Source organism: Periplaneta americana, chromosome 1 (assembly GCF_040183065.1).
Source record: "Periplaneta americana isolate PAMFEO1 chromosome 1, P.americana_PAMFEO1_priV1, whole genome shotgun sequence".
Taxonomy (NCBI): domain Eukaryota; kingdom Metazoa; phylum Arthropoda; class Insecta; order Blattodea; family Blattidae; genus Periplaneta; species Periplaneta americana.
Genome location: NC_091117.1, coordinates 71,826,437 through 71,841,210, shown reverse-complemented (window position 1 = coordinate 71,841,210; position 14,774 = coordinate 71,826,437). Strand labels below are relative to the sequence as shown.

The 14,774-nt window shown below is 36.5% G+C and overlaps 1 protein-coding gene across 3 annotated transcripts in view; it reads left to right on the top strand.

The window, feature by feature from the left end:
* LOC138696644 (uncharacterized) overlaps positions 1-14,024 on the top strand; it is a 32,831-nt gene extending 18,807 nt beyond the window's left edge. For all 3 annotated transcript variants that reach the window (XM_069821862.1, XM_069821870.1, XM_069821879.1), the window contains exon 4: positions 13,446-14,024. In XM_069821862.1, the coding sequence (XP_069677963.1) occupies positions 13,446-13,961 (516 nt within the window). In that variant the 3' untranslated portion in view covers positions 13,962-14,024. The remainder of the gene's footprint in view (positions 1-13,445) is intronic.
* The last annotated feature ends 750 nt before the right edge of the window (positions 14,025-14,774 follow it).

Sequence of the window (14,774 nt, the reverse complement as noted above, 5' to 3'; positions counted from 1 at the left end):
CTGCTGTCCAAAAATCTGAAAGTTAGAATTTATAAAACAGTTATATTACCGGTTCTTCTATATGGCTGTGAAACTTGGACTCTCACTCTGAGAGAGGAACATAGGTTAAGGGTGTTTGAGAATAAGGTGCTTAGGAAAATATTTGGGGCTAAGCGGGATGAAGTTACAGGAGAATGGAGAAAGTTACACAACACAGAACTGCACGCATTGTATTCTTCACCTGACATAATTAGGAACTTGAAATCCAGACGTTTGAGATGGGCAGGGCATGTAGCACGTATGGGCGAATCCAGAAATGCATATAGAGTGTTAGTTGGGAGACCGGAGGGAAAAAGACCTTTAGGGAGGCCGAGACGTAGATGGGAGGATAATATTAAAATGGATTTGAGGGAGGTGGGGTATGATGATAGAGACTGGCTTAATCTTGCACAGGATAGGGACCGATGGCGGGCTTATGTGAGGGCGGCAATGAACCTTCGGGTTCCTTAAAAGCCATTTGTAAGTATAATACCCATTCGAATAATACGAATTTTCTAATTCCTCAAACAGATCGTTTACCTCTAATTATCTGAACGTCATTGGCTTCGACACGACACACTTTCTTAGTACACACGACTGTCCCTGAGCACTTTGCAGCGTGAGCTTTGTGTACGCTGTACCTGCAGCCTTACTCATGCACACGACACACAAGTACCCAAGTTCCGAGCTTTGGTGATTATATATATAAATCTCTTTCGTTTATACAATTTATTTAATTTCAAATGTATGACACACCCCTATTGGAAGACGTTATATTATGATAGCATAATTTGTAATATAAAGTTCATATTATGAAAAGATTATTTTATAAATTTCGGGAAACCTTTAAGTGTTCAAGATAAAAGGAGAACTAAGAAAGGTGACGGGTGCTTTCCTAAGCAGATGCCAGAAATATGTGGAAAATGCAGGCGAACTCTTTCAGCAACTGCCTGTTATGACATGAGTGAGCATATTCATTTTGAAGTGGATTACAATTTATTAGACAGTCACACTAGCATAACAAGTAACCGCTGAAACACGGACTCATACATTTCCCGGTCGGCAGTAAGTAATACCTCATCGTCCAGCACAATCCCTGCAGTAGCTCTGGTCAGACAGACGATAATTGGATGACCCAGTATTGATGTTTTAGTTGACATGGTAATATTTTAAAATAGCGTTTCTCAAACTTTTTGAAGTGGGAACCACTTTTTTAAGTCAGAATAGTTCCGCGGACCACCTTACTCTTGTTTTCTTCGAAAGCAAATTTATCATTTTTGTAGCATATTTTAATACCATTAGGGTAAACTTATATTTTAAAATTAGAATTGATTAATTATAATACCTTTGTAATTATATTTTTTTGTAGCCAATCACAAGTAACTTATAACAAATTCTGTGCGTTGTTGATTCATCGCTTGCCTGTTAGCAGTTGTTTGATATCCTTCTCATGTAGTAGACGCTAGTATTTGTCCATGGCTCTGTTAAATAGTGTCCATTATAAATAATGGAAAACTGGCTTCGATCCGGATCTTTGAAAACAAAGGAACATGATGATATGCTTCATTTAGGCAGTGCTAATAATTAAAAAAACTATGTGTGAAGAAATATTTTAATTATAGTGCAATTAAAGAAATATCTAGTTCTAGTGGTAGCTATTCAAAGAAAAAAAACTTTTGTAAATATGACAAGAGTTATTTGGTACTTATATTTACTTGGTATGGTAATGAGAGTGAACCAAAACCTCGGTGCGTTGTTTGTTACGAAGTGCTTTCAAACGAGTGTATGAAACCCGCGAAATTGAAACGGCACTTAGAGACGAAACACGCAAGTGTAAAAAGTCAAATTTTAAAAGGCGTAGTCTAAAATTTCTTATATCATCATCTGGAAAAACAAATAAGAAAATTAATGCAGAAACATGCCCGACTTTCAACAAGTAAAGGTGCAATTTGGCACGTTATATTATTAGTGTACGACGTACAGTACGTGCCTATTTCAATGTGCAGACTGGGTGTCGGCAAAACTATTAAGAAAGTCATCAATACATGAAAAGGTTCGGTACTTTGGTCCTCTGTTATGAATTCGGGTGGTCCCTGGCTGGGTAAACAGGCTCGGCGCCAGATATGCAGGGAAAAGATGGAGAAAAACGCCATATTCATAGTGCTCTAAATCCCTCTTTTGTTGCTGAGAGTAGAGTGGTAAGTGGGTAGACAGGTAGGGTGAGAAATTTCATAAAATATTAGTATTGGGAGAAAAGGTGAAAGGCGATTGCCATGCCTCATTTCCAAACTCTGATATTTTCAGCTGTAGTGTGATACGCAATTCGTTTGAATTTTTTTTCTGTCCTTTTTTAAGGACCACAAGGGCAGAACTCGAGGACCATAGTTTGAGAAACGCTGTTTTAAGACATTGATACAATAACGTGGAATATTATGCACCATTTTCACTAATGATAAATACTGTTTATAATGTTGGCGTAAAAAATAATTTCATTAGAACACGTATTTACGTTGAACTCTTGAAAGCCAATGTTGCATCATCATTTATTAATTGGTTTATACTTCTTTGAATCTCGTATTTTTAACATAGAATTCTCAATGTTGATTCCAAACAACTTCATTAATTCCTTTTGTGCTAGCTGTTGTAAAATTATTAATAACGGCATAACCGTTATGGAATTCTAATCTGCCAAGTTCGAAACGAAATAATATTTCAAAATAGTTCGAGAAGTCGAAAGAGGTAATATGAAAACGGAATTATTGCAATGATGGATCGCTCTGATTCGATTAAATTTAAAAGGTTTCTTAATAACCATTTGTGAACTGGTACACTGGCGTTCAAAGATATCTCACAATTGGACAGAGTTACGCAATAATAGACCAAAAGAAATTTTGAAAATAAAAAATTAGATATTGCATAAATCTGTTGATTGCAGGCTAATTTAACTCTGAAAATTTCAAGAATGCGATATCTGAATTTTGCTGCTGTTTATAAGCAAAAATTCGTTTATTGCATAAAACTCATTTATTTATTTTGCTTTGAAGTATTAATTGAACTGCTGGTCTCTTATTAAAAATCGGTTAGCCTTTTTGGTATTATTTGTGCTATTATTTGTAATAGCATGAATGTTATAATACTTTTGCATAAAATGTTTTATAACCCTTCAGTACTCGCGTGGATTACAATAGTAATCCACTGATATTTAATCCTGTATTACGTCACCGCCTGCAGCACTGCGTAGCTGAGCGTCAATGCAATTTCTCGTCACAGTCTAAGTGAGGCATTAGTGGTGTTTAGACGTATTTGTCGCAACGCTTTGCAAAGTTATACGGAGTTTTATCAAGTTATACGCAGTTTTTCCGAGTGGATTACCATTGTAATCCACGCGAGTACTGACGTCAGTTTCTTACTCAGGTAAGTGAAATAGTTTTTATATGGTTATGACTGATGCAATGCAAGAACTTTATGAAAAAAGTGTGTGATATCGTTCCATCCTCTTTGTAGTTGGCTCCAATGGGTACGGAAAATACAAGCAATATTTGCAAGTGGCTAGATGAAGATCTGGATGTTGGCATTGAAAATGAAAGTGATGATGAAAGCAACAAAGAAGATCTTCTGAATGAAGTTCACGATTCTAATTCAGAACAAGACAATGAGGAGGAGGATGATGATGATTATGGTGATGGTAATGAAAGACTAATGTCTATAAATGATGGAAACTGCTATACGGGAACAGACAACACGACAATTTGGCAGGAAGAACCAGTATCTCTACGAGGGAGAAGAAGAGCACAAAATATAGTGATTCATTTACCGGGCCCTAAAAGAGCTGCAAAAAATGCGCGGACACACACAGAATGTTTTGACTGCTTTATTGATCAGACAATAATCAATGTAATAGTAAGGTGTACTAATATTTATATTGAAAAAGTGAAGCGTAATTATGGACGTGACAGAGATTGCAAATTAACAAATGACGTTGAAATTCGAGCACTCTTAGGTATTTTGTATCTTGCTGGTGCTTTGAAATCGGGAAGACTGAACGTAAGAGAACTATGGGATAAAAATGGCACAGGTATAGAGTCAATTTACCTGACTATGACCTACAAAAGATTCCAATTTTTGTTACGATGTCTACGCTTTGATAACATTCATGACAGGCAGGAAAGGAAAGAAATTGATAAACTGGCTGCTGTACGTGAAGTGTTCGAGCTATTTGTTCAGAATTCACAAAGGTGCTACATTCCAAGCGAATATGTAACTATAGACGAGCAGTTGGTTGCATTCAGAGGACGATGTCCCATGAAAGTGTATATACCTACTAAACCAGCAAAATATGGGATCAAAATTTTTGCTATGGTGGATGTGAAAACATATTACACTCATAACTTGGAAATTTATGCTGGTATTCAACCAGATGGTCCATTTCACCAAAGTAACAGTGCACATGCAGTGGTGAAGAGGCTGGTTCATCCCATCAAAGGAATAGGAAGAAATGTGACCACCGATAACTGGTTCACGAGCATACCTCTGTGTTTAGATCTTCTAGAAAATGACAAAATTACACTTGTAGGAACCTTGAAAAAAAAAAAAACAAAAGAGAAATCCCTCCTCATTTCACAACTACTCAAGACAGGGAAGTTAACAGTACATTGTTTGGATTCAATGAAAACTGCACAATTATTTCGTATGTACCAAAGAAAAACAAAACATTGTTAGCATTATCAACCATGCATTATGATAAGGCAATGGATGAGGAAACAGGAGGAAGCCAGAAGCCTGAAATAATATATTTTTATAATAGAACTAAATGTGCTGTGGATGTCCTGGACCAGTTATGCTCAGCCTATGATGTAAGAGAAATTCACGCCGCTGGCCTCTGACTATTTTCTTTGACTTACTAAACACAGCAGGTGTCAATGCTCTTGTTGTTTATTCTGCAAACAAACAAAAAATTCTACGGAAAAACTTCCTAAAAACCCTTGCTCTGGACCTAATGAAGCCACTAATTTCCGAGCGTATCACCTAACAGACAATTCCGAGAGAAATAAAGAGAAGAGGAGAGCAACTGTTAGGCATTCCACAAACAGGTCAAGAAGAAGGAACACGGCCAGAAGGTATTGGTAGGTGCTATATGTGTGGTAGAACAAGAAACAAGAGCACAAGACAATCTTGTTCCCAGTGCTTGAAAAGAATTTGTCCTACTCATTCAGATGTAATTTGTTTGAACTGTGTAGAAGAAATGCATAGGCCTACTCAGATAATTGAATCAGATGTAGATTAGACTCACGTGTGTAAAGTGTGAAATACAAAACATAAACATGAAAGTGCATCAATATCCTTCTTACAATACACAAAAACATCTGTAAAATATTACAAGGAAGTGAGAATGATTGTTACATCCCTGAATTTTTTCATTGCTACACCCGTGAGTGAGGTATTCAGTTATCAAATATGACGTAAGAAAGGTCAGCAGTAGTGAACTTGCGTTTCCCGTGGGAGAGATTAAGAGAGATCAAGAGTTCAGATGACCTTCAAACATCGAGTGAGCAACAATGCTAGATATCCTACATAATTATGATAGTGAACTAACTGATAACTATGATGCAACAATAAATTATGACTCAAAGACACGACCAGGGCCCTATTTCATAAAGGTAATAATTTAATACCATTACTAAAATGGTAATAGCATTAAGTAATATTATTACTCTTCTGTTTCATAAAAGTAATAGTTAATAATATTATTTATTGCTGTAAACGCTCATAATATTACTAAAATAAATAATAAAATTACTAAAGTGTTTCATAAAGCAGCAAAGATAATTAAATTTATTAATAATATGAACGTTAGTTCCATGACTGTATTTTAAGTAATAGTTTAATAATTTGTAAAAAGTAAATGCCAATGTAGGGTTAGATTTTGAAGATAAAACCGTGAAAACATTTGATATAGATAATTCTGACTCAAATAGTGATGAAGAGGGAGTGTTTGTCAGATGTCCAAGAAATTTTAGACAACGAATATCCTACAACCATGCAAGAAAGTTACGAATATAATGAATAATGAAAGGTTTCGCTTAAATTTCGAAACATTTGGATATGTCCTTCAAAGAATTGATAACTTGTTAGAACATCCCACAGAAAGGAATAAATCGTTAACTTCTCAGCAACAGCTACAAATTGCTCTGCATTGGTTGGGTAGTGGTGGACAATATCATTGTGTATCAGACATGCATGGAATTAAATTAAAACAGACTAAAATACAATTGCAGACAAAGAAAAATATTACGTACTTAACACAGTTCTGGTTCTCATGTTTGGACATGTTGCGTTACGTACATAAATATAATCTTTATCACTCGTTACCAAGCCAATTGATACAGCAAAATCCCGCAATTCCATCCAAGCTTCTTTCTTAGAGTTTTTTTGTTACTGTTGGTAAAAACCCTCAAATAGTTGACCTTTCAATTCGTGAACTTTTCGCAAAAACTCTGTTTCTTCAAGTTATTTTCACGTCTTTTCCCCATTTTAAAAAGCATCAGAGACAAATTGAATGACTAACCAAGTCCCTCTCCATTCTTACAAATTGTCATAGACGCCAATGTAGATGGACAATGCTGAAATTGAAAGCTATCTTATCTAATTGAAAAAGAGGAACAATTGGAAAGGGTCAAACCTAAATTAAATTATAGCATAGAACTGTTAGAAAGTAATTACTGTATATTTTTCATTTTTTAATGTTATTTGAATGATTGAACTTAACGTTTTTCCCGTCCTTTCTTGTCATTTTTTAAATTATAATAATTGTTCAGAAATATATGTCTATGGGACATTTACATCACAAAATACAGTAATATTAACTTTTGCTGTACCTATTGAAATGTTTTTTCAATGTATACTTGTGACAACCTGAATTATATAGGTACTCTTGACTAATTAACATTGTGAAAATCTTGGTGAGCCAAGAGCTTGTGCAGACATATATCAACAAGTGGATGTATTACAAAACATATGTACTACTTTAACCACCCCTATTGATAAACTAAAATTAACTTACGAGATTTATAGGTACCGTATCTACAATTCCACATCACAATCTCTAATAATTAGAACATATTTGCATTTTGTATAGTCGGGTAAATTCTTGAAAATACTACTTACAACATAATCAGCAATAAAAGCCCATTAAGACAATTTCAATATTTTTATTAATTTCGTCATAACATTAATCTTCTACAACATCCACACATTCAAACTCAAATACGAGTTATTGCATTTGTATTTATTTACTCTTGCACCAATAATTTTTTAAGCTTTTTTATGTAAGTAGACCTACTTGCGCAGTATTCCGAACTATAACGGAACTTGAAATATCTTGCATAAGAAGCTTTATAGGGTCCACTAACCCTGTCGTTAACACTGTCCGTAAGGCTGCTACAATACTATCATCAAAAGTTTTCACTGCTTAATATTTTCATACGGTACTTCTTTAGACAACGAGGTGCAAGTTTTACACACACACACACGCTTCTGTCACTGATACACTGTTTTTGGAGTTGCAAACTTTACAACAGCAGAGACGTGAACAATTAGGAATGATAAATATCTGTTCACAATATTTTAGATTTATCAAATTGTTTCTTTTACTCGTAAATCAACTGAATCAAATAACAAACAATAACTTCGAGTTGCAATGATTTACAATCTTATCTGAAATAAATGTCTCCCAAACCTTTACACATACTACGATTTACTCTGTTGTTGCTATTAAACATAGCACTTCAAAACTTATTTCATTCAACAACTGTTTAACAGAGGATAATATAAATAGCTGTAGAGTGCAGACCAACTAGGTTATGTTTGTCAGCCTTAACCTCAAATCATCTGGCTGCAAACGATACAAACACACTATAACCACTGTTTACCATGCATGACCATTCGCAACCAAAGTCTGATAGAATGCGCTATTAAGAAATTAATAATATTACTGTACGTATTTTATGACTCGTGCAAAACGTTTATGAAACAGAATTTAGTCGGTTAATAAAATTATTTTCATGACTGTAATGCTATTACTTAATATTATTACTGTGTTTATGAAACAGGCCCCAGTGTTGAAATATTATGCAAACATGTCACTTGAATGCAATTTGTGTACTATCTATTTCATTATTAATATTTATATTTAATACGTTCCGTTATGCGTACCACATCCATTCTTATTACTGTAATAACTGAAAACAATATATTTCTTAACATTTTAATCTAATTCCAATGTTTAAACCTTGTCTGTAAACAAAAAAAAATGTGGATTACCATTGTAATCCAGGTGAGTACTGGTGTTACGGAATTTAACGCGAGTAACGAAGGGTAAAAAAGCATATTCATTTCAATGGCCAATATCTCGAAACAGGTTCTTCGCGCTTGGTCTCTTATTGCGTAACTCCGTCCAATTATCTGATCGTTACACGAACTTGGGGAGGCCGAGACGTATATGGGAGGATAATATTAAAATGGATTTGAGAGAAGCGGGATACGATGGTAGGGACTGGATTGATCTTGCTGAGGATAGGGACCGATGGCGGGCTTATGTGAGGGCGACAATGAACCTCCAGTCCCTTAAAAACCATTTGTAAGTCAAGTAAGCGAACTTTCTAAACACAGGGACAAGTCAGAACAAAAGGTATAACAAATTGACATACTTTGAAGTTGTTCTGATAATTTTCAATAGGTAATACATTATTATAGGAACAGATAGAAATAATATTGAGCAAAATATTGATGTAGATTAGAAATATATTAGTCTCAAAATTGGCAGTATCAGCGATTTCCCGTTAAACTAACCCTTTTTAAAATCATAAGAGGTGGATGAAATTTTGAATTCTACAATAAGGGTATAATTATTTATGTGCTATTGGCGACACTGACTTATCTTCGCCATCTATTGATAGAAGAAATAACAATTCTTCGCGGCAAATCTCCTGCATATGAATTTCAGCGGCTTCACAGCTCCCGTGAATCACAGGAACGCAGCGTTGCCTAATGAAGAAATATCGCTATTAATGGAGGACGTTGGCTGAAGGGCATTTATTTAATTCTGAAATTCAGTAGTTTGCTAGATATGAAAACAATGAGTTTATGAGTAGGCTACGTCAGAATACAAAACGTAATTATAGGTTAAACCGTTTCCTCTGTATAATTATTACAACCATATGGGTTATAGCGCAGTGTTCTATCATAAGGCATTGCGGAAAAATAGCGCTATTGTTTAGAAAGCCTGCATCACTCAAAACACGTAGATACTCGTACAAAAAAAAACATAAAACAAAGACACACAGTCAAGCTGACACACTCTAATCATTCTTTCTCTTTATTTACATTTGCACAAAAAACATATAATTTCATATATATTATTTTAATGTACCGAAGTACCTATGATATTTCCATGCAGATATTCTGCGTCATCATACGATGAAAGAGTAATAGATCGGAGAAAAATTCTCTCCGGCGCCCGCCGGAATTTGAACTCGGGTTTTCAGCTCTACGTGCTGATGCTTTATCCACTAAGCCACACCGGATACCACCCCGGCGCCGGACAGAATCGTCTCAGATTAAGCTCCAAATCTTGGGTTCCCTCTAGTGGCCACCCTCTGTACTACGTCATAGATGTCGGATCCCGGCCAACTAGTCACTCATAACGAGTGTACCTCAGCACATGTGTAGACTTCAGTCCTACGTTCATAGACATCTATGACGTAGTACAGAGAGCGGCCACTAGAGGGAACCCAAGAGTTGGAGCTTAATCTGAGACGATTCTGTCCGGCGCCGGGGTGGTATCCGGTGTGGCTTAATGGATAAAGCATCAGCACGTAGAGCTGAAAACCCGGGTTCAAATCCCGGCGCCAGAGAGAATTTTTCTCCGTTCCATTACTCTTTCATCGTATGATAACGCAGAATATCTGCATGGAAATATCATATGTACTTCGGTACATTAAAATAATATTATGATATGCGTAAATCACTTCGTGATTTAAGACGGCGCTTATTCCGTCGGATCCCGGCCAACTAGTCACTCATATCGAGTGCACCTCAGCACATGTGTGGACTTCGGTCCTACGTTCATAGACATCTATGACGTAGTGCAGAGGGTGGCCACTAGAGGGAACCCAAGAGTTGGAGCTTAATCTGAGACGATTCTGTCCGGCGCCGGGGTGGTATCCGGTGTGGCTTAGTGGATAAAGCATCAGCAGGTAGAGCTGAAAACCCTGGTTCAAATCCCGGCGCCGGAGAGAATTTTTCTCCGTTCCATTACTCTTTCATCGTATGTAATTTCTTGTTCATGTAAAGGAATATTTCTGTTACACCTTGTCGTTCAATAAAGCAAGTGGTAGTGATAACAAAGAGACGAAAGGTAGTGTTTTACGAAGAACACGCAAATTGATATTTAGTATTTACGAGTTATTTTCTTTAATATTTCAGCGTTCTTTCTCTTTTAGCAGGCAAAAGACTGAATCCTGAGCCTTTCGATGAGGCGAAAACGGTCGTTTAACTCGCCGTAACTCGGAAACCAATAAAGATTTTGAGTAGCAAAAACTTTTAAAAGTAATTTCCATTCTTTTTCAGCATCTCCCTCACTTTGACTCGCTATCTAACGTGAAAAACAAAAATGTTTGCCGCTTACCAACTTTTGAAAGTGTAAATGTGTATTTTGAACAGATCACTTCGAAGTTACTATTTTTTCTCTCTGTTTAAAAAGTATCTTGATTTCGAATTTATTTATGTGATTTCCTCAGACATTCACCTATCAATCGTAAAAATTACAACGCGATTGACAATCTTAGGAGCTACCACATGACAAATATTTAACCCAGCGAGAAACTGATTTCTTCCTCCCTCTGGCCCCGGTATCGCCGTCTCTCTTTCTCACACGAGACGTCTCTCTCTCTCTCTCTCTCTCTCTCACACACACACACACACACACACACACACAAGTCATCTATACAGCCGTGGCGAAAATGTGATCGTGCGCCGAGCCACTGTATAACCTGCAACGTGCATAGCACCTATGGAGGGAGGCGGTCACCCGAAGGGGAAGTGAAGCACATGTCTGACTTATTAACGGGTTTTCATTTTCCTTACATCAAGAATTCAAATATAATTTTATAAAGCATAAGGTTACAAACTAATGTTTAGTACGTGTAACGAAGAAAGAAATGAATAAGAAAACATAGGACAAATTATCACAACCTAAAATTAACTGTCTTCACAATATCTCTGCGACAGAGTTTCAAAATCAGGAATTATGTCACTTACTGCCAGTCGTAGTAGATTACGAATGTATTTGCCTGTCAGTCGTGATCTAAATTTGGTTTTTACTATTTTCATTGTTGAAAATAATTTTTCACAAACGTAAATAAAAAATAGGTTGCAGCCGCCAAATTACTCTTCAAGGAACGACCACTCATATAAATTGAGGGAAGGAAGGCAAAGGATGGACACTGGAAAGTTTTCTTTTCTCAATCGTACTATCAGGGATTGGAATGCTTTACCTGCAGACTTACTAAAGGCTTTACCAACAACCAAATATGCATTTAAAAAGAGGCTTAAGGATCTTACTAATAGACGGTAATTATACACAGTATTTAAAGGGTGTAAATGATATGTTGTTATTGAAGTGTTGTATCAGTGAAGAATTATGTTGTGTCAGTGAAGTGTGTTGTATCAGTGAAGAAGTAAGTCGTGTCAGTGAAGTGTGCTGTGTAAGTGAAACGTGTTCCTGTCAGTGAAGCTTTATAGTTTATATTGACAGTGCATAGTATTTGAAAAGTGAAATGTTTTTGAAGTGTTAGTGAAATCAGGATAGAATCAGTGAAATGTGTCGTAGTTCCTGTGCAGTGAGTGAGTTGACAGCGAAATGAGTGTAATGTTGAAAGGTACTTGTGCAGATATGAACATATACTCGTGGGTTTTAGTTCGATATTGGTTTTAAGATACAAATTAGAATATTTCAAATGTTATTTTAAGTGATCGTTTCATTTAATTTAGTATATTCCCTGTTGTTGTTGTTGTTGTTGTTATTATTATTATTAGTATTAATTATTAGTATTATTATTAATTGTATTTTTAATTAATAAGTTTATTATTGTCATTATTGAGTGTAATTAGTTACCACTGCCACCGGGTATATACCCATTGCAGTGTGAATAAATACATACATAAATACATATTATAAATTGTAGCGAACATGGCTTCAACAGAGCAAGTGAAATAACGAAGCTTCGGATATTTATTTTTTGTCAAAGATTTGAAAAGTTAAACATTTATTAAGTCCTTACATCTAGCTTTCATTTAACATCACATTGTAAATCTGTGAGTTTAAATTGAAGATCTAACCGCATTATTCGTACATCTGCTGTAAAAGGATCGACATACCGAGATAATAATAATAACAATAATAATAATAATAATAATAATAATAACAACAACAATTAACTTTTTAATGTTTCATCAGTAAATGTAGTATAATGCCGTTTTATGTTATACAACCGTTTTCCTCGTAATACTTGTGAACAAATCATACATTTAATATTCTCATAATATTGGCAGCAAAAAATGCATCCTGCCATCCTACTTGAAACTTTCGCTTTTGTAGAGGTAGTCCCTACATGGCATCGAGAGAGACATTGCGACGATACGCCTTTCGCAGGTCAGAGACAAATACAAATGAAACGGAGTTTGACTCCAGTTAGTGAGAGGGTGGGGATTGGGGGAGGTAGGAAGCAAGAGAAATGCATAGCTATCATTGCGAGCCACAATGTGCTCACGAGTCACATTTTCGCCACGGCTGATCTATATTATAACGCCGCAAGCAATCTCTGATTGGTTCTCCTCATATCCAGGAGGTTTTCCGCGGAGAATAAAGAAGCTACACTGACAAAAACAAATTATCGATCTCACTATCGATTACCCCCTTTGATTTGATTACCTGGTTGGGTTTTTCCGAGGTTTCCCCCACCGAAAAGGCAAATGCCGGGTAATATTTTGGCGAATCCTCGGACCTCATCTCATCTCACTACATCTCGCCAAAATGTAAAAAAATTGTACAAAATTGTAGAAATTGTAGAAAATTACTAAATTGTAAAATATGAAAATTTGTAAAAATTGTAATTGTAATATTGTAAAATGTTGGCATGTTCCACATCTTAAAGCTTCATTGCTCATGTCAGATCTATGGAATAAAATAAATGAATGAATGAATGAATGAATGAATGAATGAATGAATGAATGAATGAATGAATGAATAGCGGTCAGACATCTTCAAAAGCCAATGTGCATGAGTGAGATATTTATTAAAATACTGAATCTCTATAAGTGTTAAAATTTATACCATGACAGTTATCATGTATCATTTCAATATTTTACAGGATTTTGAAAAAGTCGAATCTTCACAACATTCTATTTTATTTCGTCGTGCTGTTATTGAGGGCAATAGCGCCAAAGTGTTAGCTCTAATAAAGCTTGGCATTGATCCTTCAAAGAAATTCGAGGACTCTAAAACACCCCTCTACGTGGCAGCGGAGTTAGGATACTACGAACTTGCACACGTGTTACTTGATGCAGGCGCAAATACTGAAACACCTTACGCACATTATTATGGTCAGACTCCTCTACATCGTCTTGCTTACACCACTAACGTCCCCTTGTTACGTCTGCTGCTGGACAAGGGAGCCAAAGTTAATGCGGTTGATACTGAAGACTACACAGCACTGCACCTGGCTGCAAAGTATAGCAATCTGGAAATGATTCAAGCAATTGTAAATCGTGGAGGAGACCTTAAGGCGACCACTATTATTAAAGATACACCGTTAAAATTAGCAAAACAATATAACACAAAGGATGTTATTGAATGGATGAAGAATGCTACCAAGCGTTCAAAATAGGAGAACTGAAATCACATCAAAATCGTTCACAAAAACCAAGGTGATCATTAAACACGTTCTGAGACCCTTGATTCATGGGAAAGTAACAAAGACAAGAACAGATCAAAATCCTTCTTTATGGTAGAAAACAGGTACGTAATAAATTTGGCCGAGCGATGTGGCACAATAGTAATACCTGAAGATTGGCATTCCGAACATGAATGAATGAAATGAATGAATGAAATAGCCTTTGGATTTCCCGTGAAGGGCTATGGCCTCCTAAAAGGGGAGCTCTTTAGAGATCATGCGGTGAGCTAATCCGCATGACGGTAGATTCTGTTCTATATAAGTTTTGTTCGTCGTTTGTGTGTGTACACTTGCACTCTCACTCGATACTGGCAAACTGTAGCGATCTCCATTCTTCTCGGTTCTTGGCTGTTCTGGACCACAGGGGTCCAGCTAGGCTCTTGAAGAAGTCCGCCCATCTGGTCCCAGGTCTTCCTCGGTTTCGCCTCCCGATGCGTGGATCCCACGTGGTGGAAATATGCGCCCATCTGCAGCCTTGGAGTCTCGACACGTGGCCTCCCCATTTCCATTTCAGGCGTTCCCCTTGGTGTGCCATGTCTCTGGTGTTTGTCATCTGCTTTAGTCTGGTGTTGGAAATCTTGTCTCTGAGGGAGAGTCCTAGGATTTTCCTCTCCATTTTGCGCTGGCAGATCTGAATCTGCGTCTTCTGGTTCACGGTCAGTTTCCAGGTCTGACAGCCGTAAAGTAAGGTTGGGAAGATACAGGATTGCAGCACCTCCAGCTTTAGTTTGCGGTTCAGTTTCTTGT